The sequence below is a fragment of the Camelina sativa genome, chromosome 7 (genome assembly GCF_000633955.1).
Source record: "Camelina sativa cultivar DH55 chromosome 7, Cs, whole genome shotgun sequence".
Lineage (NCBI taxonomy): Eukaryota > Viridiplantae > Streptophyta > Magnoliopsida > Brassicales > Brassicaceae > Camelina > Camelina sativa.
Genome location: NC_025691.1, coordinates 26,157,851 through 26,179,808, shown reverse-complemented (window position 1 = coordinate 26,179,808; position 21,958 = coordinate 26,157,851). Strand labels below are relative to the sequence as shown.

Here is a 21,958-nt window from a genome sequence, read left to right as displayed (position 1 = left end):
ATGCAGGTTATCTGTCTGATCCACATAATGCTAGGTCTCAAACTCGCTATGTATTTACGCACGGTGGTACAACAATTTCTTGGCGTTCTATGAAGCAGACTATTGCGGCCGCATCATCTAACCATGCAGAGATTTTAGCAATGCATGAAGCTAGTCGAGAGTGCGTGTGGTTGAGGTCGATGACTCAACATATCAGGACAGACTGCGGTATGGTCGATGATAAGGAACCAACCGTGATTTATGAAGACAATACAGCTTGCATCGCACAACTTCAGGAAGGCTACATTAAGGGAGATCGGACGAAGCATATATTACCCAAGTTCTTCTTCACCCACGAATTACAGAAGGCCGGAGAAGTTCAAGTGGTACAAGTTCAGTCTTGCGACAACTCAGCCGATCTCTTCACCAAATCTTTACCGGCATCAACATTCAAGAAGCTCATGCATTAGATTGGAATGCGGAGGCTTAAAGACTTTCAGTGATGCTTAGAACAGGGGGAGCAATGTGTGCTGTACTCTTTTTCCTTCACCATGGTTTTGTTCCACTGGGTTTTCCTGGTAAGGTTTTAATGAGGCAGCACCCCCAAGCGTATTGTATTGATCCCTTAGCATCAGCACAGTTATGTCATCCAAGGGGGAGTGTTGTAAAACACTTGGAGTGAACTTCCATAACTGGCCCATTACTTATCCTATTGTGTAAGGCCCATCGGCCATGTGTAAGACTCATCGGCCATAACTTATTCGGTTTAGGTTTAGGCGTTGCTTTCTACTATATAATATACTTGTTCTATGAGTTAATGAGAATAAGAAGAAGAGAAACACCAACCATCTTTCTTACTTTTACAACAATGACAAGTAATTTTTTTTTTTTTGGACAAACTGTCAAGTAATCAATGTTCAAATATATATATAGTCACCAATGAATTTGTCAAAATTTTATTACATAGAAGCCAATAGATCTAAAATTTTGGGAAATTTTAGATTTAGCTTCTGCTTGGTTTAATTTTATAAACACGTAGTCTGATAAGTTTTTTTTATCATATGGTTTATATAAAGTCATCTTTTTGTTAATTTTGTTTTTGTCATTCAAAGATATTATCGTCCACGTGGCAAATCCTCGTCAGCCGGCTCACGAGAACCTCAATTATCCAATCTTTTGTTTATGTCTCTTCAGTCTCTCTATATATTAAACCACTGAAACGCACGATTGCCTGTACTAGTGTGCTGTGTGTGTTGAGAGCGTTATTATTAAGCTCTCTCTGTAGAAGAAGATAGCAGCAAAGCAACAACAATGGCGTCAAGCACTGCGACTATGCTCAAAGCGTCACCGGTCAAATCTGATTGGGTGAAGGGACAGAGTATCCTCCTCCGTCAACCTTCCTCCGTCTCAGCTATCCGTAGCAACGTCACACCTTCCTCTCTCACCATCCGTGCCGCTTCTTCTTACGCCGACGAGCTCGTCAAAACTGCTGTAATTATTCTTAATTAATCCAAAATAAAAACAAATCATTTAATAACTTCATTTGTGGATGATTTAAATATTTAAAAAAAAAAAACTGGTGTGCAGACAACAATCGCGTCTCCGGGACGCGGGATTTTGGCGATGGACGAGTCAAACGCGACTTGCGGGAAGCGTTTGGCGTCGATTGGGCTAGAGAACACGGAGGCTAACCGTCAAGCTTACAGGACGTTGCTTGTGTCGGCTCCTGGACTGGGACAGTACATCTCCGGTGCTATCCTCTTCGAGGAGACTCTTTACCAATCCACCACCGACGGCAAGAAAATGGTTGATGTTCTCGTCGAGCAGAACATCGTCCCTGGCATCAAAGTCGACAAGGTATGTATATGTACATTGTATTGTTGTTGTACTAGTAAAACCTAGCTAGGTTTATGCCATCTTTAGGTTTAGTAGGTCTGATATATCTTAACCGGGTTAGACTTTAGTTTGTTTTGGTTTGGTCTATTCTTCGGTTTGTGAAATCTTTAGTCCGGTTGAGATTCGGTTCAGGTTGGGTTCAGTTTTAATGTGGTGTAATCTATGACTATGAGTGTTGTTACTTATGAAAGTGGATAATGGTGAGTTTGTATATATTATAAACAGGGTTTGGTGCCACTTACTGGGTCTAACGACGAGTCCTGGTGCCAAGGACTCGACGGGTTAGCCTCTCGCACCGCTGCTTACTACCAACAAGGTGCTCGTTTCGCCAAATGGTACGTTTATATATACTCTCATTGCAGAATCAATTTACCAAAATGGTGTTTTTGATTGAACTCTCCTCATCTGTATGATTAGGCGTACTGTTGTGAGCATTCCAAATGGACCCTCTGCTTTGGCTGTTAAAGAAGCAGCTTGGGGACTTGCCCGTTACGCTGCTATTTCTCAGGTACTATATATAACTCTAATCGCACCGGTCTTTTTCATGTACATTAACACTGTATTGAATATACTTATGCGTTTTGAGTTTGTGTTCTGCAGGACAGCGGTCTGGTGCCAATTGTGGAGCCAGAGATTATGTTGGACGGAGAACACAACATTGACAGGACATATGATGTTGCAGAGAAGGTCTGGGCTGAGGTTTTCTTCTACCTGGCTCAGAACAACGTCATGTTCGAAGGTATTCTCCTGAAGCCGAGCATGGTTACTCCAGGAGCTGAGGCCAAAGACAGAGCTACTCCCGAGCAGGTTGCTTCCTACACTCTCAAGCTTCTCCGCAACAGAATCCCTCCTGCTGTCCCTGGAATTATGGCAAGTTTTCTCTTTTACTGTCAAATTTTTGCAGCTGAAGAAACTACTGTATGCTTTAGAATTGAAACAGAGATTTGATATTACCTATATTGTATGCAGTTCTTGTCTGGTGGACAGTCTGAATTGGAGGCGACCTTGAACTTAAATGCCATGAACCAGGCACCAAACCCATGGCATGTGTCCTTCTCTTACGCACGTGCCTTGCAGAACACTTGCTTGAAGACATGGGGAGGCAGAGAAGAGAACGTGAAGGCAGCTCAGGACACTCTCTTGGCCAGAGCCAAAGCCAATTCGTCGGCTCAGCTCGGGAAATACACAGGAGAAGGCGAGTCCGAGGAAGCCAAGGAGGGAATGTTTGTAAAAGGCTACACCTATTAAGCTATTTGTAATAATGGTTCCATAGATCAAAACTCATAAACTTGAGAGCTTGATTCTGGTGTTTTGAGTTATCATTATACTCTTCTTCATTATAAGCGGTACAAAAGTCAATTCGTCTGTTATCTATCATCTGAGACTAGTTTTTTAATATATGATCGTTTCTACTATCTTTGTACTCGTTACTACCAATAATTGAGTTACGTCTGTTTTAACCATTGTTATAAAGACATTCAAACTCTGGCATTACTAGTTATGAAACTGTTATAATGATACGTTATCATCTCTCAGCTGAAAAATCACATCATCTACTACAAGAAAATGACATTACAAAAGACCAAGCATTATGTTAATGATGAATCCTATGTTTGTATCCAAGAAAAATGGAGCAAGAAACATCAAAACACAATATTGAAACTTGAATAATGAGAGATTGCATTTCAAGGTCATGAGTGACTCTCATCTCATCTTTTTATAAGAAAAAAAATCCAAAAACAGAGTGAGCTCAGAGTTAACAAAAATAGGCAGAGAGAGAGAGAGAGAGAGAGAAGAAGATGATAATAGCAATGGCTCACGGTGATCACTTAAACTGAGCCAAGAAGTCATCTTCTTTAATGGCTTTTTCATAGTTTTTATTTGAGATTTAACTCTGAAGATTCGTCGTTACACAAGAATCTCTTCCAAGCTTTGCTACTATCTAATTGACCATTTCGCAAAAGAGAAGAAATCCAGAAAACATCTTATTGGTTTACACTAAGCCATTTAAGCTGATTTCTTCAAAACCAAAAGAGAGATTTGTCTATAAAGATAGTGTTCTTGCATAGGTTTCTTACTTGATCTTGTGTATCTATGATCACTGTTCAGGCTCATGATTGTTTGCGTTATCTACATCAATACCCTCCTCCTTGAAACAAACAAAACAGTTTTAGAGAACTGTAGAAAAATTGAGGCAACAATATTACGTTCATCAAGATAAAGATACACGTACTTGGTGATTCGATCCAGGCTCGTGTACTCTTTGAGGGTTGGAGTTGAGATCAATCATATTGTGATCATGATCACCATTTCCATTTGATTCTTGATCGCGACCAGAAGAACCCTTTTGACAACGTAATCCCAATTGGTCGGCATGATTAGGCTTATCGCCTGGGAACTACAAGACACAAACATTGTAAAGCAGAATCAATATCACAAAATCAAGAATGCTTCAAGATCCTAATAACTAGTCTCAAGATTCAAACCTCAATCCTCTGTCTCAGCAATAGAAAACGCCTGTGTGTTCTCTTCCCACCAACATGTACAACCATGTCACATTGTAGACAAAGGGAACTACCATCTATCTCACAGTAAAAGAATGCTGCTCATCGAGTTAACACAAAAACATGTAAAAAAACCGAACTTTTCCTTTGTTCTATACACCAAAGAAAGACAAAGGAATCATATTCATTCATTCATACCAGGTGCATTTTCGCATATGTCACAGCGTGGGGCATTGCTTGGATCAGCTAAGCCTACACGTACATGTCGACTAGCAAGCTTGTTGCACTTATGAACCTAAACACACAAACAAAAATGTTTCTTTCTTAAATGTCATCATCATCACTTCCTATACTTATCACCATTCTCCTCAAAACAAAACTAATCAGAGCTCTTACAGCTGCAATAGAGTGACTGTAAAAGTGTATCACCAGAGACAATGCTATAAGCAAAGTTCAAATTCTGACTAAGCTAAAATCAGTACATGATCATCACTAAACAATCAAAAACACACGCCTGCTTTTGATAAAGAAATTGGTACTACACTTTTATGGGACAGCTTCGAGTTACAACGATAACCTCAAAATCCACAAATTTAGCACTGCAACTAGAAATTGCCTCAAAAATTATCCAACTTTATCAGCATTGGTTGAGATACAAAAGTGTTAAACTAAAAAGAAGAAGAAGAAGAAAAAAATGGCTTTTTCAGATAAAGATGGTTACTTTTTCGTCGCAGGAACAACAGAGAGCAGCTTCGTCGGCGGCGCAAAAGACAATTGCGGCGGCGCTCTCACAAGCATCACACAGAATTCGCATGTTTTTCTTCTCAAACGATCAGTTTCAAAGTTCGCATCTTTCTCACCAAACCCAAATTCCCCTTGCTATTGAAGGGGGGGGAGGGGGGGAGAGATAGAGAGATGAAGGGTTTAGGAAATATCGAAGTAAAGAAGATGATTGAGATATTTTTGACTCAAAAACTATCTCAGAGAGAAGACGGAGCCTGCGAGATAGAGAGAGATAGACAAGGAGCAGAGAAATATGATAAAAAATTTTTGCAGAATACTGCGAGTAGAGATTTATATATATATATGCAATACTAGTATGCTCGCTCTCTCTCCCGTTTATTTGATTTCTCCCCTTCTCATGGCCACAACTTAAACTTAAGGTAGCAAACAAAATTGAGTTGATATAATCATAGGTTTGAATGGTAGATGTGTATACCATTCTTTTTTTTTCATAAAATTTACAGTCTTTTACGGTTATCTCTTATTTTTAACCATTTACTACTCTTTATTTTTCTATAATTTTTACCATAATTATTACAGTTTTATTAAGTCAGCAATCAGATCTATAGATTTTAAGAATCAATTATGAGAAAACCATCATTTGGAATGGTATTTGTTGATTATAACACTTTTTTGAATAGTTTGTAGATTTTTGCCATTGTTAAAATTATCAAATGTGATTTATCTGTCATCTTTGGGTTTAATCAGTTCTATTTGTTAAGATTTAGTATTTGATATGAAGTACATATTGTATTGTAAAAAGAAAAAAAAATCAAAAATACATATCTTTTAACTTCTTAAAAGTGGTAAAATCCATGAACTATTTAACTGCTAGTATTTTCATAAATAAAAAAAAATTAAAAAAAAAAAAAGTGAAAAGTCAATCAGTAGAAATCGTTTTCGTGAGTAGATGACTTATCACTTATGTGGTAGTAATTAAAAGATGGTAAACATGAATCTATATTTATATGCATGTACGATTATTACATGCATCATGTAGGTAAGGTTCGGTGATTCAGAAAAAAAAAAACAAAAGCCTGACTCAAATTAATGCATTTTTAAAAAATATGTTTCATAAGTGAAAAGTCAATCGATGGACAAAAAGAAAATGATAGATTAGAAACGAACTTTGGCTATGTGCATTGGGAGAGGTGTTCTAAGCCTTTTTAAAATAAAAAATATAGAGAACAGTGTCTTGAAAAACATGTTATTGATTTTTGATGTAAAACTGATTTTGGGTCAATTTTTGGGTGACGTGGCAACTCGTGAATAGATACAATTTTTTGTAAAGAAGAAAACATTTATTTGTTTGGAGGAAGTTTTGTATGTATTTTTTTATTTATATCTTTAATGTTTTTTTGTTTCATAAAAATTTGGTATTATATTTTGAATTTTAGTATAAGTTTTTGAAAAATTCTTTTAAATACCACTAAAAAAGTTTTTTTCCAAAAATACCACTTTTTAGTTTTTTTTCCAAAACTACCACAAAAGTTTTTTTTTTAAATTACCACAAACAGAAAAAATTGATTTTTAAGGATGTAGAATTTTTTTTTTTAGGTTTGGGTTGACACATTTAGTTTTAGGGTATAGTTTTAGGGGTAAAGTTTAGTATTTAGAATTTAGGAATTAGTTTTTAGTATTAGAAATTTAATTCAATTATGTGGTATTTTTGGAAAAAAAACTAAATTGTGGTATTTTTGGAATAAAAACCTATTTTAGTGGTATTTATGACAATTCCCCTAAGTTTTTTAAGTTTGCAATTTAAATGTTATTTTTTAAAGTTATTAAAATTATAATATATTTAAGATTATTATATTATTAAATCTTATGATCTTAAACATGTTCTCCCAATAACCAATTTCTTAACAAAAGATCTAAACTAATAATCTTACATTATTTTTATAATATTTTTACTCTAACAACATCCTAAATTCTTCTCCGATGCCCTTAGGGTCAGAGTCTATGGACCCAGTGACGAATTAATGAGAAACTACATTAGACCAAACGACTTGTTGTTGTAACTTGTAAGAGCTGTTTCTTTCTTTTTGTCAAATTTGTAGAATGTTCGAGTTCGTGTAATCTCGTCCATGGAAATCAAAATGTCTGTCTTTTTTTTGGTAAAATCGTAATCAATTCCACGTTAGTTTTTATCATTTGTTGAACAAAAACAGGGCATAGTACGATAGGCTAGTTTTAGTAGTGAAAACTTTAAACATGAGGAAGGAAAAATAAGGGCCACACGAAGGAATGAAAACAGAAATAGTAGGGTCGAAGCTATCAACAGCCACTGGAACTGGTGGTCAACAAGTAATGATCGTTTCCAAGTAGGTTTGTTTGTTTTTTTTTTTTTTTTGCATTTTTCTCTACTATGTCCCAAATTATTCGATTTTGGACAAAAATATACTGAAAATGTTTCTGCGTCGGTCCAATCAATGATCTTAGATATTTATAGAGTTCAATAGATTTTTTAGACCTTGATTGATCATTTGCTTTTTTTTTTTTTTTTTTGGCTCTCTTGTAAAACTATAAACAAACACATACAGCATATCTATGTCATATTCCTCCTAATTTTGCCATATGTTGCCAGCCATAAACAAAGGTTCTAGAATCTAGAGTGAAGTTTTACTATGATATTGTTAGTACAAGCCAATTCTTATTGAATTGAAAACTAGATAACAAAAGTTGCTATGATTCATAACAATGTACAAAAAAAGTCGAGTATATGTTGAATTGTTTGATATGACATTAGTTCCTTTGGTTTCTCAACGTTGTTCAACAACCCAATTTTCGATGATGTTTTGGATCTTTTTGTTCTTACCAGAATACCTTATATTGGGCTTTATGTGTAAGCCCACCAAAGATCTAAAGCGTAATGTTTATTTTTCCTTCATTGACACTTTTTTTTTTTTTTGGTGATGGCATGGACGGCACCATATGGCATATGCCAAACCCAAACCACCTGCAAGGCTGCAAAACCGCATTTGAGTTTCGTCGAATCACTTATCTTATCTTATCTTCGGTCAGTGTAACTAAAGCCACTGACTGATGTTTCCAGATATGAAGTAATTTAATTACAAGAAAATTAACGTTGTGTTCGAGCTTACCAATTTGACAATGGATTTGAAGTCAAAGTTTACATAGTTTATGTTACCAACTTCACTCATTTGTTCTATGTAACTAGGTCATCCGATTAACACATTGTGTTAAAGGAGTATACAAATACATTGGTTTGACCGTTTGAGAGTTAAATTAACCCCATAAACTAATGTTATAAATTGGGGTTTGAGGATACAATTGATCACATGGAGTTAAAATGGAGTTATGTTTGTAATTTATCACAAGGAGCATTAATTACAGTTAATTTGGGTTAATGACTTGTGGGGAAAAAGAAGAAGATATGGACTGATAGTTACTAGTGCCTTAAATGGCTTTTTGACTTTACCATTTTCTCTTGTTTATTTAATTATCTGCTAAAATAAAATAGTAAAAAAACTTGTATAAGTTAAATGGACCGACATAAAAAAAAAAAAGGCGATCCGTGATTTTCGCCGTTTAACTAATTTCACGTTTGTTCGGTAAACTTGTACAGTATGTCAGTGTGTGTATGAGGAAAATAGTAGAAAAAGTTGTAAAATAATTAGTAAAATAAAATGTTTGGTATATAAATAATTAATAAATAATAATAAAAAGAGAGTCTCTTAATGGGGGAGAGAGTCTAGAGAAACACCTTTGGGCTCCGTACCTCTCTCTCAACGGCTATAAAAGCAGTGGTCTTCGTGCCACGTGTCTTAGTAGTAACTGAGAAGAATATATATATTATATATATATATATCGCGCATTAAAATTTAAGGAATAGAAATTATTATATATTAAAATTAAAAAAAAAAGAGGAATTAAAAAAGCAAACGTGGCAAGAAGGGGCTTTAATCAGATTCCCGACAACGTTTCAGGGGGTAAAATTGGTATTTCAGTTGGTATCTTCCTTCCACCGCACACACTCTCTCTCTCTCTCTCCATCGGTTCAACAAACAAATAGAGAGAGAAGAGAGGCGCTTTGGCTACGAGATTTGCGGGACCAAATCAATGCTCATTGGTCCCTCCTCCTCCTTCACACTCAGAGAGAGAGCCGAACCAAAACCAATGGCAATTGTTTAGAAAAAAAGATAGACGACGACGACGACGACAAAAGCAGCATGAGAAAGATGGAGTAAAGCAAACGACGACGAAGAAGAAGAAGGTGACTTTACTGTGATTCTCTTTATCTCTCTATGTATCTCTATTTCTCTCCGTATTCTTCGCACTAGTGATATATATATAGAGAGAGGGAGAGAGAGATCAATGGTTAGCTTTTGATTCCACTGTTTTATTATCCCATACATACCCTATATAGATTTCTTCTCCGATTTTTTTTTTGGGCAAGATTGAAGCTTAGAGGAATTTATTTGGGTCAAGTGTTTCCTTTTTCCCTATTTTTTAGATCGAGATTGCTATTATTGGTAACCTTTTTTAATTTTATGTGGAGAACGATTCTGCGTTTTTTATATATTTTAAGATTCGCTTGATAGATTCAGAACACTATACGGTACCCCTCTAGTCTAGGGTTTATTTAATTTTTCGATTCCACTCTCAAAATCACTTCTCTCTGTGTGTTTTAATGCTCAAATCTTCTGTGGTGGATGTTTCAGATTAGAGCTCTGTGAAGAAGAAACGGCGTCACTTTGAGGAAGAAGACAGCAAAACTATATACTCTCACTTGGTCAGGTCTCTATAAAAAAAAGCCCTCTCTTCTTAACACATATCCAACATCTAACACACAATTCGTTTACACACATTGTATATGAATCAAAGATTGAAGATTTTAGGGTTTAGCTTCAAAGATGTGGGGTTTTTTTTTATTGCATTCTAGTCAAATTCATATACTATTATTTATTATATTCAATTAGTCCTACCCATTGTTTAATGTTAAACTCAGGCTTTTTTCTTTACTTGCATTATTATGAAAACTCAAGTGCACTGGTGAGAGAAAGACTTATGAATACTACTGTTTCTATATTAATTTTCCTATCCTTTCTTCTTTTTTTCTGTCTCCTTTTGCGTGTGTAAGATTGCAAATCAAAGTACTTTGAATATGATGATAACTTTTCCTTTTTTGAGTTCCTCTCTTTGCTATTAAAATATAGAGATGCGTTTTAACACAGAAGGTGTGCGTGCTTCTGTGGGACCTTTTCTTTACTTGTATTTCTATTAAAGAAACTTTAGATCGATGATGATACATTACTTCGTTTTCAAGCATAGTGGGTGGCCACTAATGAATAAAAGTCGGTACTCTTTTCTTTTTCGTTTGTTTCTTCTACAGTTAAAAGCTTGATCACCTTCTAAGTAAACTCTCTTTTGTTTTTTCTAATTACAATATCCCATCCCTCTATTAATAAGTAATAAGTCATCTCTCTTTCGCTCGTCTTTTTCTTTCTTTCTTTCTGTTTAAGCAGTGTGTTGCAGAAATTTTGAACTCTGGTGTTTAGTTGCAGTGTAATTGACTTTACTCTGATACTATGAGTTTGCTTTGTTGAACTGTTCAAGTTTTCTCTATTTTTTTTAAGGTTCTTGTTCTGGTAAGATGAGATGTCTGGGCTTTATCATTTTTATATGGTTGTGTTAGTTGGAAAATAATGACTCTTTTTTTTTTGGTCTCTTCTTAGATCTATTATGTTCTTGAAAGCTTTCAGCACTTNAGAGAGATCAATGGTTAGCTTTTGATTCCACTGTTTTATTATCCCATACATACCCTATATAGATTTCTTCTCCGATTTTTTTTTTGGGCAAGATTGAAGCTTAGAGGAATTTATTTGGGTCAAGTGTTTCCTTTTTCCCTATTTTTTAGATCGAGATTGCTATTATTGGTAACCTTTTTTAATTTTATGTGGAGAACGATTCTGCGTTTTTTATATATTTTAAGATTCGCTTGATAGATTCAGAACACTATACGGTACCCCTCTAGTCTAGGGTTTATTTAATTTTTCGATTCCACTCTCAAAATCACTTCTCTCTGTGTGTTTTAATGCTCAAATCTTCTGTGGTGGATGTTTCAGATTAGAGCTCTGTGAAGAAGAAACGGCGTCACTTTGAGGAAGAAGACAGCAAAACTATATACTCTCACTTGGTCAGGTCTCTATAAAAAAAAGCCCTCTCTTCTTAACACATATCCAACATCTAACACACAATTCGTTTACACACATTGTATATGAATCAAAGATTGAAGATTTTAGGGTTTAGCTTCAAAGATGTGGGGTTTTTTTTTATTGCATTCTAGTCAAATTCATATACTATTATTTATTATATTCAATTAGTCCTACCCATTGTTTAATGTTAAACTCAGGCTTTTTTCTTTACTTGCATTATTATGAAAACTCAAGTGCACTGGTGAGAGAAAGACTTATGAATACTACTGTTTCTATATTAATTTTCCTATCCTTTCTTCTTTTTTTCTGTCTCCTTTTGCGTGTGTAAGATTGCAAATCAAAGTACTTTGAATATGATGATAACTTTTCCTTTTTTGAGTTCCTCTCTTTGCTATTAAAATATAGAGATGCGTTTTAACACAGAAGGTGTGCGTGCTTCTGTGGGACCTTTTCTTTACTTGTATTTCTATTAAAGAAACTTTAGATCGATGATGATACATTACTTCGTTTTCAAGCATAGTGGGTGGCCACTAATGAATAAAAGTCGGTACTCTTTTCTTTTTCGTTTGTTTCTTCTACAGTTAAAAGCTTGATCACCTTCTAAGTAAACTCTCTTTTGTTTTTTCTAATTACAATATCCCATCCCTCTATTAATAAGTAATAAGTCATCTCTCTTTCGCTCGTCTTTTTCTTTCTTTCTTTCTGTTTAAGCAGTGTGTTGCAGAAATTTTGAACTCTGGTGTTTAGTTGCAGTGTAATTGACTTTACTCTGATACTATGAGTTTGCTTTGTTGAACTGTTCAAGTTTTCTCTATTTTTTTTAAGGTTCTTGTTCTGGTAAGATGAGATGTCTGGGCTTTATCATTTTTATATGGTTGTGTTAGTTGGAAAATAATGACTCTTTTTTTTTTGGTCTCTTCTTAGATCTATTATGTTCTTGAAAGCTTTCAGCACTTGTTCAAATATGAATGAAATGCATCAAACTTCAAAAAAGTAACGAGCTTCCTCTGTTTAAAAAGCTCATTGTGTATTATTGTTGATTTGACCAGTGAGCAATGGGAGCTATTGCTGGAGAAGAGCTGAAAAAAATGGAGAAGACACAGGTGCATGTTGCCCGGGAAGAGAAGATATTGGTTCTGGTTAGACTTAGACCTCTGAACGATAAAGAGATCTTGGCTAATGAAGCTGCGGATTGGGAATGCATCAACGACACTACCGTGTTATACAGAAACACATTGCGTGAGGGCTCAACTTTTCCTTCTGCATACTCATTTGGTAAGAATCGCCATGGTGTTTTGAGTTCAAACATCTTCTATGTACTTGAATTAGCTTCAGTTTATGTTTTCTTTGAACCGTTCCAACCTCTTCTATTAACTTTATTCTACCTGGGCTTGTCCCTGTGAATTTCACACACACCTGTATATCACATCCATGAGTTGATTTGGATGCCCATTTCTCTTTAAACATTTTGGTGACAGATAGAGTGTACCGAGGTGAATGCCCAACCAGACAAGTTTACGAAGATGGCCCTAAGGAAGTTGCTCTCTCGGTTGTCAAAGGAATTAACTGTAAGCTTCCTTTATTGTTGTAATGATGTAGACATAGATGACATGGAAAGCTAAAATGATGCATTAATTATTGTTTCCCAGCTAGTATTTTCGCGTACGGTCAGACTAGCAGTGGAAAGACATACACCATGTCTGGAATTACCGAGTTTGCTGTGGCTGACATATTTGATTATATATTTAAGGTACTGCCAAAAATTAAGTCTGATTTTCTCGCACACTACTTTGATATGTATTCCTCGTTTTCGCTAATTGGACTGGGCGCTGCAGAATGAAGATAGGGCATTTGTTGTGAAATTTTCGGCTATAGAGATCTACAATGAGGCCATCCGAGATCTTCTCAGCCCGGATAGTACACCACTGAGGCTACGAGATGACCCTGAGGTGAAACATTACTGTTTTCTCCTTACTGTAAGTGCTTTTTGTTAATAATGGTGTGTGACCTTCTTCTCGTTTTTTTTTTTCTTCAATTTAGAAAGGGGCCGTCGTTGAAAAAGCCACAGAGGAAACCCTGAGAGACTGGAACCATTTGAAGGATCTTATCTCTGTTTGTGAAGGTAATATTCTCATATAGTCCACCTATTTTTCCATTACTACAAGCGAGCTGATAGTTATGTAGTTTGCTCCAGATTTGCAACTCAGGTTATTCTGCATAAAGTGTTGTGTGAAAAATATCTCTCACCACGTGTCTGTACTTCTTGATGTTCTTATTGCAGCACAGCGGAAGATTGGTGAAACCTCATTAAATGAGAGAAGTTCAAGATCGCATCAAATTATCAAACTAGTAAAGCTCTTTTCTATCACTGGATCTAAATGATTTCCCTTTTTTTTTTTTTTTTTATCTTTGCATAATCTAAATTATTAACTTTTTGTAGACAGTTGAAAGCTCTGCTCGTGAGTTCTTAGGCAAAGAGAACTCAACCACTCTCATGGCGAGTGTGGTATGTTATTATCTACTTTATTTATATGCGTCTCAAGGTTCTAAGCTTTGCCGATCATCTTGTTTGTGCTCATTGTTTCTTATGTGCAGAATTTTATTGATTTGGCGGGGAGCGAGCGCGCATCGCAGGCCTTATCAGCTGGGGCAAGACTTAAGGAGGGTTGTCATATCAATAGAAGTTTGTTGACCCTAGGAACCGTGATACGTAAACTCAGGTGTGGAAGTGATACTTCGGCTGACACTGTAACCTTACAATTTGTAGCATGTGCTGTTGATCAATATTAACAAACACAATTCGAACTCTACAAGCATCTTTATTTATCTTTTTGAAACTTAATGTGCTTTGATATAAAGACTGTCAACATGATGCAGCAATGGAAGACAAGGACACATCAATTATAGAGACTCCAAGCTCACACGTATTCTTCAGCCATGCTTGGGGGGCAATGCCAGAACCGCCATAGTCTGCACGCTGAGTCCAGCGAGGAGTCATGTAGAGCAGACTAGAAACACTCTCCTGTTTGCCTGCTGTGCCAAGGAAGTTACAACAAAGGCACAGATCAATGTTGTCATGTCAGACAAGGCTTTGGTGAAGCAGCTACAGCGTGAGCTAGCCAGGCTCGAGAGCGAGCTGAGAAACCCAGCCCCTGCCACCTTAAGCTGCGATTGTGGGGTTGCGCTGAGAAAGAAAGATCTTCAGATACAGAAGGTTTGTGCTATTGTGGAAACCCAGAAGTAGTTTTAACAGATCCGTTGGCAGGGGTGGTTGGTTTACTTTTGGATAGTTGGGTTTATTCTGATGAAGGTTTGATATCATGCAGATGGAGAAGCAGCTTGCAGAAATGACAAAACAGCGGGATATTGCCCAATCTCGGCTTGACGATTTTATGAAGATGGTGGAACACGATGAGTCTTCAAAGGTATCTCAGTTCAGTCGACAGTTTATCAAATAATCTTTTACAATTTGATAGCATTTCTAGTTTCATCCATGTGTTTTTTTTCTTTTCAAATTTTTAAAGGCTGGGGCTCCGCATAATCGTAACCGGACCAACAAGTGGGAGGATGGTTCAGTGTCAGAGACATCAGGCGTGGTTGATCCAGATAGGACCAGTTTCATATCAGATGGGACATCTACGCCTCTGTCAACTGCAAGAGCTCATGTTAGGTCTCACTCTGATGATCTGGAGGAGGAATTGTCATCTGGGCATTTAGGAGATCAATCAGAAGAATACTGCAAAGAAGTACAATGCATTGAGATGGACGATGAATCAACCAGTGACATTAATAACAACAGTGAAGAAAGGACAGATGCAGAAACACTTCTGGGCCACAACACAGAGGCAAACGGTGGAACAGGTCATGCTCAAAACAGTACCCCGTCAAGTGTTAGAAGTGTCAGGAGGAGGCAGAGTTGGAGCCGTGGAGAAACCATGCCGGGCACAAGCACTCCTCCTGATGCCCTGGAGATGGACTACCCTGGAAGACCGGAGGTTCATGGTATCGTGTTTCCTGATTTAGAGTTCGGTTCTGGTGGGAAATTGTTGAGGGAAGATTCAATGTCCTCCCGCGGAAGTGATTCCACTGAGGCTCACAGTGTTGGAACACCGTTGGTGGGAGACGATGGAGGTATCACCAGCATTCGGTCATTTGTTGAAGGGCTGAAGGAGATGGTAAAAACCGTTATAGCCGTCTCTATCCTTTCTACAAAGAAGCAACTTCTTATGTGGAGCATTGTTTTCAGGTTTCGGACACTGAGAATTCAGGGAAGATGGGGAAGGACATTGGTGTGGACGCTATGGAGGAAGAGGTGTCTGGGACGATGACAAACTGGTCGGACGAATTTGAGAGACAGAGAGAACAGATTCTGGGGCTGTGGCAAACATGTCATGTCTCGCTGGTGCATAGAACATACTTCTTCTTGCTCTTCACGGGAGATCAAGCGGATTCAATATACATTGGAGTAGAGCTAAGAAGACTTTCATTTATGAAAGAAAGCTTCTCTCAGGGAAACCATGCCTTTGAAAGAGGACAAACACTAACAGTAGCTTCAAGGTTAGTACTTTTAGCGTTTGATTTTGTATCCGCTGCAAAAAGCTAATGCTCGGTTTTGCTGTAGCCTAAAGGCGCTTCATAGGGAGAGACGGATGCTAAGCAAGCTTGTCGGGAAGAGGTTTACTGGAGAGGAAAGGAAGAGACTTTACCAGAAGTTTGGAATTGCTGTGAACTCGAAACGCCGGAGGTTGCAGCTAGCGAACCAGCTCTGGAGTAAACCCAACGACATAACCCACGTGGTTGAAAGCGCTGCGGTTGTAGCGAAGCTTGTTAGGTTCGTGGAGCAAGGAAGAGCTATGAAGGAGATGTTTGGTCTGAGCTTCACGCCTCCGCTTCCAACAACACGGAGATCACTTAACTGGAGAAAAAGCATGGCCACGCTTTTCTAATTCTAATAGAGAGTTCAAACACGTTCATATAATGGTTTTTGAGGTTGTATGTGTAAATCTTCTAGGCGCTGGTGTTTGATGAAAAATATCATGATTCTACAGCTTAAGATGGATCTCTCTCTCTATTTTTATTGTCGGTTTGATGGGGTTTTTGATTTGTAAGCTGACATCAACACATTCTGATGTTTTTTCTTTAACTGGTAAGGCTATTTTAGCGCAACGAAACATAGTTTTCAAAATGTGCGTGACATTGGTCCAACATCGATACGAATTCGTTAAACAAGACCGATCAATTCTGCTAACTACAATTCTGAAGCCCAAAAGAATGCTCAGTTTCTAAACACTGTCGTTTTTGTATAAATGTTTTTAGTTTCTAGTTTCTACAATGTAAAACAACAGTAAAGGCCAAAATTGAAAGAAGAGTAAAAATATCAAACTAAAAAAAACAAGAGATATTGAGCAATCTATGATCATCACCAGGAACTACAAAACATAAAGGCTAACATCACTCAAACCGTCTAAATTTGCAGAGAGCAACCATAATTATAGTTACTCAATATGATATCTTGGAACTAGATCTTCAACCAACAAAACTGCAAACTGGAACAGGAAGCTGTCTGACCTCTCGTCCTATTCAAAAATCAATGAATACAAACAAGTTCTCGCCATTTTAAAGTGTGATATGCAACAAGGCGGGTATTCAAAAATCTTATACAACTCCAAATCTGAGAGTCACTAGTAGTCTCTTAGGCCAAAATTTGCTATCCTACATTCAGCCATCCATTCATACCAAACAAAACACTATACTACACAGTTACACACACATTCATACCAAAGCATCAAACGTGGTTCAGTTGCATAATCTTCCTATAACCACCTAATCCACAAGTTAAAGGCTCCCGGTGAAACACTCTGATTACTTCATACACACTTTTAAGCTTGAACCAATCAACAAATCTTGTGTATAAATAAGCGATTGCAAAATCAAAACTTATTAATTTCAGTGTAATTTGGATTCTGATCCCAAATGAAGCCACAAGGGGAAACATCTAAGCCTCTAAAATCGCAAATGAGTTGAAAACAACACAAATCATGAACAGAGACGAGTTTTATACTCAAATGATTCATGATGAGAAGAAGTATACAGACAACACCATTAAAGGCGACATTTTTAATTGTTGGCAAACAAGAAAAAAAAAAAACCCTAAAAAAAGAGAAAAGTTTCAGATGAGTTTGAAAGGGAGAGGCCAAGGAGTAGACCTGGGAACCTCAAGCTTGTCTTTGATTCTCTCAATCATCTTCTGCTTCTTCCCTCTCGAGTTCCCGTACGATCCTTTGAATCTCTTCCCTTTCTTCGTCTTCTTATCTCCTCTCCCGCACAAATCCATTCCCGATACCGCCGGAGCTGCAGACGCCGGTGATAAAGATGAATACTTCGCCGCCGAACAGTTCAATGCTGCAGATGTTCGCTGCGTCATCATAATCCGTCGCGCCATCGCGCCGCACCACTGCATCGCTGCCATCTCTCTCTCTCTCTCTCTCTCTCTCTCTCACTCACTCTTTCGTCCTCTCTCAAACTTCATAGAGACAGACTAAAACACACATTGGGTTCACTCATGGGCCTTTAGTAAAGCCCATTAAAGGCCTTTTGAGTGGTCTTGGTGCAAGACGTTATATGTGTCTCCACCACTCAGTCATTGAGTTAACGATCAGTATCAGCGAAACACCATGGAGCTTCTCTGCTCAACAACGTCTCTTTCCTCCTCCTTCGCTCTCTCTTCTGCTCTTGTCGTTCCTTCTTCATCTTTCCCAGTACGCAATTTTGGGTTTTAAACTTGTTATTTTCTGAAAATTTTTGTTCTTTTGGCCTCTAATTCGTTGCGGGAAATTTTGGATTTTTTTTTAGGTGCCAGGGAGCAGGAGATTCATGGTTCTGTGTAGTTCCGAGAAATCTCAGAAGGTACTTTCATTCAAACACATTGCATTGATTATACAATTGAAGCTATTAAAAATGTGGTCTTTGTTGTTTTCCCCAGGAAAATCAGATGACAGTTTCAGTAACTGGAGCAACTGGATTCATAGGGAGACGATTGGTTCAGAGACTTCGTGCTGGTAAGATGATAATGATACACTGATGACACTCGTTCGACTTAGTTATGACTCAATTTTTTTTTCAAATGTTCGTTCTGCAGATAATAACTCTATCCGTGTCTTAACACGTTCTAAATCCAACGCTGAGCAAATATTTCCTGGTAAGAAGGTAATGACTGTTCATTCATTCTGATTCTATTTTACTAGGATCATATGTGATTTGATTAATCATATTTACCAGTCTTTTGTTTTGATTCATCTTGTTCTTAATGGTCTCCTTTCAGCCAAGGACTTCCCTGGTATTGTGATTGCAGAAGAACCGGATTGGAAAAACTGCGTACAAGGATCCACTGCTGTTGTGAACTTGGCAGGACTGCCTATTAGTACAAGGTGGTCTCCCGAGGTCAGTTTTCTTCTTACACCTTTCTCTAAAGTTTGATCCTTTTTCGTTTCTCCACTGATATCTTTGCTTGCTTTGCAGATCAAGAAAGAGATTAAGGACAGCCGGATCCGTGTCACCTCTAAAGTTAGTGATTATACTGTCTTTTTTCATTGGATTGTGGTTCCAAGCTTCACATTTTGAGGAGATTTTCTAATTTAGAGAGGTTTCATTTTTTTCTAAACTACATGAAGGTTGTTGAGTTGGTGAATAATTCACCAGCAGAAGCCAGGCCTACCGTTCTAGTTAGTGCCACGGCTGTTGGTTACTATGGTTCGTTACAATCCTATATGCGGTAGCCATCAAAGTTTGCATTCGTGAATCATGTCAACGAGAATTCTAACCCTCTTTAAACTGTCAGGTACTAGTGAGACCGGAGTATTCGACGAAAATAGTCCATCAGGGAAGGATTATCTCTCAGAGGTCAATGTCCTAGAATATATTTCCTTTTGCAAATGCTGAATCTTTTTCTAGTTTAGATCCTGAAATAACTGTTTGTACTTAGCGGTGATAGATGTCGATCTAACTCCATGTTCACCAAATTTGCTTCTTAAATGAAACATGTACTTGTGAACTTAGGTTTGCAGAGAATGGGAAGCAACTGCACTGAAAGCGGATAAGGATGTTAGAGTGGCACTTATCCGCATTGGTGTTGTTCTTGGCAAAGATGGTGGAGCTTTGGGTGCGTATTCTCTCTCGCTCTCACACGCTAATGAAATTTGTTTGTGAAGAACTTAGATACTTTGATGATATGATAAAGTATTTTTTTGTGCATTGCAGCCATGATGATACCCTTTTTCCAAATGTTTGCTGGAGGACCTCTTGGTTCAGGACAACAATGGTAAAAGTTGAGTTGGATACTTTTCTGGTTATCTCTTGATGGCTCTCTGCGATTTTTGAAGATCGTTCTTAAACAATTCATTGTGTAGGTTCTCTTGGATTCACGTTGATGACTTGGTGAACTTAATTTATGAGGCCCTCAGTAATCCATCCTACAAAGGTAACAACAAACATACATGTCCTTTATGTTTCGTCTTAAGAATAGGTAACGGAGTTTGTCCAAAAAAAAAGGAATAGGTCAAGGGCTAAAGCATAGTGCTATTGGTGCTGGTTGTTGGCAGGAGTTATTAATGGGACTGCGCCGAATCCGGTTAGACTTGGGGAAATGTGCCAGCAGCTAGGCAGCGTTCTTAGCCGACCATCGTGGCTACCAGTTCCTGACTTTGCACTCAAAGCTTTGCTCGGAGAAGGTGCCACTGTGGTTCTGGAGGGACAGAAGGTTTTACCTGCAAGAGCCAAAGAGCTTGGCTTTGAATTCAAGTACAAATACGTGAAAGATGCACTCAAAGCCATTATGCAATAAGGTGACACATAGAGCACCGTTGTAGCATTGGATTTGTCACAGAAAAACAAGAGATTCTTTTCTTTCGTCTCTAATATATTCTTTTTCCGAGGGATATATCATGTTATGTATGTATCTATCAGATGTGTTGAGAGGATATTATTACTCAGACATAGGATTTTTCTCATATACTGTTCTTATTCATAGGGTAATTTAGCCAACTCACAGGTCCTCTACAGGCTTCAGCCAATGACTTCACCTATAAAGCGCCAAAGCTTTGATATTCACGAAAAAATTATGTGAATGACGTGCTCAGACTTATATCATGCAGTAAGAATATATAGAAGAGCAGGGAACTGTATGAAATGGCATTGAATCTGATAAAGAAAACAAATCTAGTCAAGACAAGCCAGAGATTTATTAATTTGTTTTCCTTTTAATTCGAGGCACTAGTCTTTATAATACACAACATGAGGGGATCATAAATAAACTGAGCACACTCATTGTGTGAGTTGGTCAACCCCTCAATGAATACTTCTTCCCAGTGAAAGCTTGGAACTTAGGCTCTTCTTTCTTCTCCTGTTCTTCTTGCTTTGTCTCTTTTCCAGCTCCAACCTGAAAAAGGTCATTCATAGGTATTGGTCTCTCAGTTCCACTCCAATATCTGTTTTGCCATTGATCAAAAAAAGGTTTTTATAACTACCTTAGGAGGAGTAGCCTCTTTTGGAGCACGGTTGGCATTGGACCCAAACACAAGTTTTCCTTGTGCCTGTCGCGCCGCTTTCTCTGAGCTACTTGCTGCAGATGACTGTCCATTACCATTAGCAACAACAGGCTGTTTGTCTTTTGGGATAGAGGCAGGTGGTGGCTCATAGGCAAGAGGTCTCCCATCTAACCGTCTTCCAGATCCCGTGAAAGGATTGAACTTTGGTTCAGGTTCATCCACAACTTCCTCAGCTGCAAAAGAATTGGAAAAAAAGAACATGAGATCCAACAACTTGAAGCTAATAGACTAATAAGTAAATCCATCTTATGACTCCATGTCCATGAATACATACCTTTTGCCGGACCCTTTGCTGCAGCAGGTGCTGTGTGACGTTCAGGCTCCTTGTAGTCAAGGGGAGTTGCGAAATCAACCTCACAGTCTGTTTCTATGATGCTAATTCCGTTAGCAGGCTTAGTTTCAACTATATCTATAAAATATTTCTTGTTGTTGTATGGAACCATAATGCTATCCCCAGTGGTTAGGCAAGAGTAATTCCTCAAAGCAGTTTCCAAGCTGCAAGGTTCACTCATTCATCAGCAAGCCACAAGGAAATATAGATAACAAACAGAAACAGATGAAAGTATCTAACTACGAGCCAGAAGACAAGAAGAACTTTAATACAATACATTCTCTAAGCAAGAACCAACATGAAGACTAATACGAGATTACGAGAGGGTCGAAATAAGATGGACTCACATTGCTTTCGGGTTGGAGATTTCGAGGAAGTCTTGTGTGTGGGGCTGTAGTTTAACGTAAGTTCCTTTTGGAAGAGTGACATTTCTAACTCTCACAATGTCTCCTTCTTGCAGGAGCAGATTCTGCATCATCTGGATTAGATAAAAGTAGCAAACAATTAGTTTGGTAAAGCTGCATGATCCCGAGAATGTCAACCGATAACCAAAAAGGAAGCTGATACGAACCCAATATGGCATGTAGATCATGCCTTCTTCTGCAATGAACTCAAGGACTCCACAGTGAGAAACACGTTCAATTCCAGCATTACGAAGCTCAAACAGCATTGGATAGTCAATAT

The 21,958-nt window shown here is 37.7% G+C and overlaps 6 protein-coding genes across 17 annotated transcripts in view; 3 read left to right on the top strand and 3 right to left on the bottom strand.

Annotated features, from left to right (window-relative positions):
• On the top strand, window positions 1,196-3,290 carry LOC104702675 (fructose-bisphosphate aldolase 1, chloroplastic). The gene is made up of 6 exons (XM_010418575.1): window positions 1,196-1,470; window positions 1,567-1,836; window positions 2,101-2,210; window positions 2,293-2,383; window positions 2,476-2,745; window positions 2,845-3,290. Exons 1-6 carry the CDS (start codon window positions 1,291-1,293, stop codon window positions 3,121-3,123), a joined length of 1,200 nt encoding a protein of 399 aa, XP_010416877.1. The 5' UTR covers window positions 1,196-1,290; the 3' UTR covers window positions 3,124-3,290.
• LOC104702674 (B-box zinc finger protein 18-like) lies at window positions 3,415-5,505 on the bottom strand. 3 transcript variants are annotated; one of them, XM_010418573.2, is made up of 5 exons: window positions 5,101-5,505; window positions 4,578-4,674; window positions 4,362-4,477; window positions 4,109-4,273; window positions 3,415-4,021 (listed from the first exon to the last, which is right to left on the bottom strand). In XM_010418573.2, the coding sequence occupies exons 1-5, from the start codon at window positions 5,191-5,193 to the stop codon at window positions 3,974-3,976; spliced, it is 519 nt and encodes a 172-aa protein (XP_010416875.1). In that variant the 5' UTR covers window positions 5,194-5,505; the 3' UTR covers window positions 3,415-3,973. The 3 variants fall into 3 exon arrangements, with proteins under 3 accessions (XP_010416875.1, XP_010416874.1, XP_010416876.1); XM_010418572.1 differs by having other exon boundaries at window positions 3,517-4,024; window positions 5,101-5,504; XM_010418574.1 differs by having other exon boundaries at window positions 3,517-4,024; window positions 4,362-4,456; window positions 5,101-5,504.
• LOC104751786 (kinesin-like protein KIN-7E) lies at window positions 9,175-16,507 on the top strand. 7 transcript variants are annotated; one of them, XM_019227907.1, is made up of 15 exons: window positions 9,175-9,399; window positions 9,848-9,923; window positions 12,391-12,616; window positions 12,820-12,909; window positions 12,991-13,091; window positions 13,177-13,290; window positions 13,382-13,463; window positions 13,623-13,690; window positions 13,782-13,847; window positions 13,937-14,061; window positions 14,219-14,555; window positions 14,668-14,766; window positions 14,866-15,516; window positions 15,588-15,898; window positions 15,963-16,507. In XM_019227907.1, exons 3-15 carry the CDS (start codon window positions 12,397-12,399, stop codon window positions 16,285-16,287), a joined length of 2,589 nt encoding a protein of 862 aa, XP_019083452.1. In that variant the 5' UTR covers window positions 9,175-9,399; window positions 9,848-9,923; window positions 12,391-12,396; the 3' UTR covers window positions 16,288-16,507. The 7 variants fall into 7 exon arrangements, with proteins under 7 accessions (XP_019083452.1, XP_010416873.1, XP_019083455.1 ...); XM_010418571.2 differs by lacking the exons at window positions 9,175-9,399; window positions 9,848-9,923 and adding an exon at window positions 10,574-10,594; XM_019227910.1 differs by lacking the exons at window positions 9,175-9,399; window positions 9,848-9,923 and adding an exon at window positions 10,625-10,774.
• On the bottom strand, window positions 17,264-17,860 carry LOC104702672 (30S ribosomal protein S31, mitochondrial). Its single transcript, XM_010418568.2, has one exon. It carries the CDS (start codon window positions 17,808-17,810, stop codon window positions 17,511-17,513), a length of 300 nt encoding a protein of 99 aa, XP_010416870.1. The 5' UTR covers window positions 17,811-17,860; the 3' UTR covers window positions 17,264-17,510.
• Window positions 17,988-20,348, top strand: LOC104702671 (epimerase family protein SDR39U1 homolog, chloroplastic-like). Of its 3 annotated transcripts, none has more exons than XM_019227904.1 (12): window positions 17,988-18,099; window positions 18,194-18,247; window positions 18,333-18,399; window positions 18,480-18,539; window positions 18,663-18,781; window positions 18,860-18,904; window positions 19,012-19,090; window positions 19,179-19,240; window positions 19,397-19,499; window positions 19,598-19,658; window positions 19,747-19,817; window positions 19,939-20,348. In XM_019227904.1, the coding sequence occupies exons 1-12, from the start codon at window positions 18,016-18,018 to the stop codon at window positions 20,178-20,180; spliced, it is 1,047 nt and encodes a 348-aa protein (XP_019083449.1). In that variant the 5' UTR covers window positions 17,988-18,015; the 3' UTR covers window positions 20,181-20,348. The 3 variants fall into 3 exon arrangements, with proteins under 3 accessions (XP_019083449.1, XP_010416869.1, XP_019083450.1); XM_010418567.2 differs by having other exon boundaries at window positions 18,324-18,399; XM_019227905.1 differs by having other exon boundaries at window positions 18,324-18,399; window positions 19,895-20,095.
• Window positions 20,507-21,958, bottom strand: part of LOC104702670 (ubiquitin fusion degradation protein 1 homolog) — a 3,836-nt gene continuing 2,384 nt past the window's right edge. For both annotated transcript variants that reach the window (XM_019227902.1, XM_019227903.1), the window contains exons 7-11: window positions 21,846-21,884; window positions 21,622-21,752; window positions 21,218-21,438; window positions 20,863-21,116; window positions 20,507-20,774 (exon numbers count right to left, since the gene is read on the bottom strand). In XM_019227902.1, coding sequence (XP_019083447.1) covers window positions 20,676-20,774; window positions 20,863-21,116; window positions 21,218-21,438; window positions 21,622-21,752; window positions 21,846-21,884 — 744 coding nt within the window. In that variant the 3' untranslated portion in view covers window positions 20,507-20,675. The remainder of the gene's footprint in view (window positions 20,775-20,862; window positions 21,117-21,217; window positions 21,439-21,621; window positions 21,753-21,845; window positions 21,885-21,958) is intronic.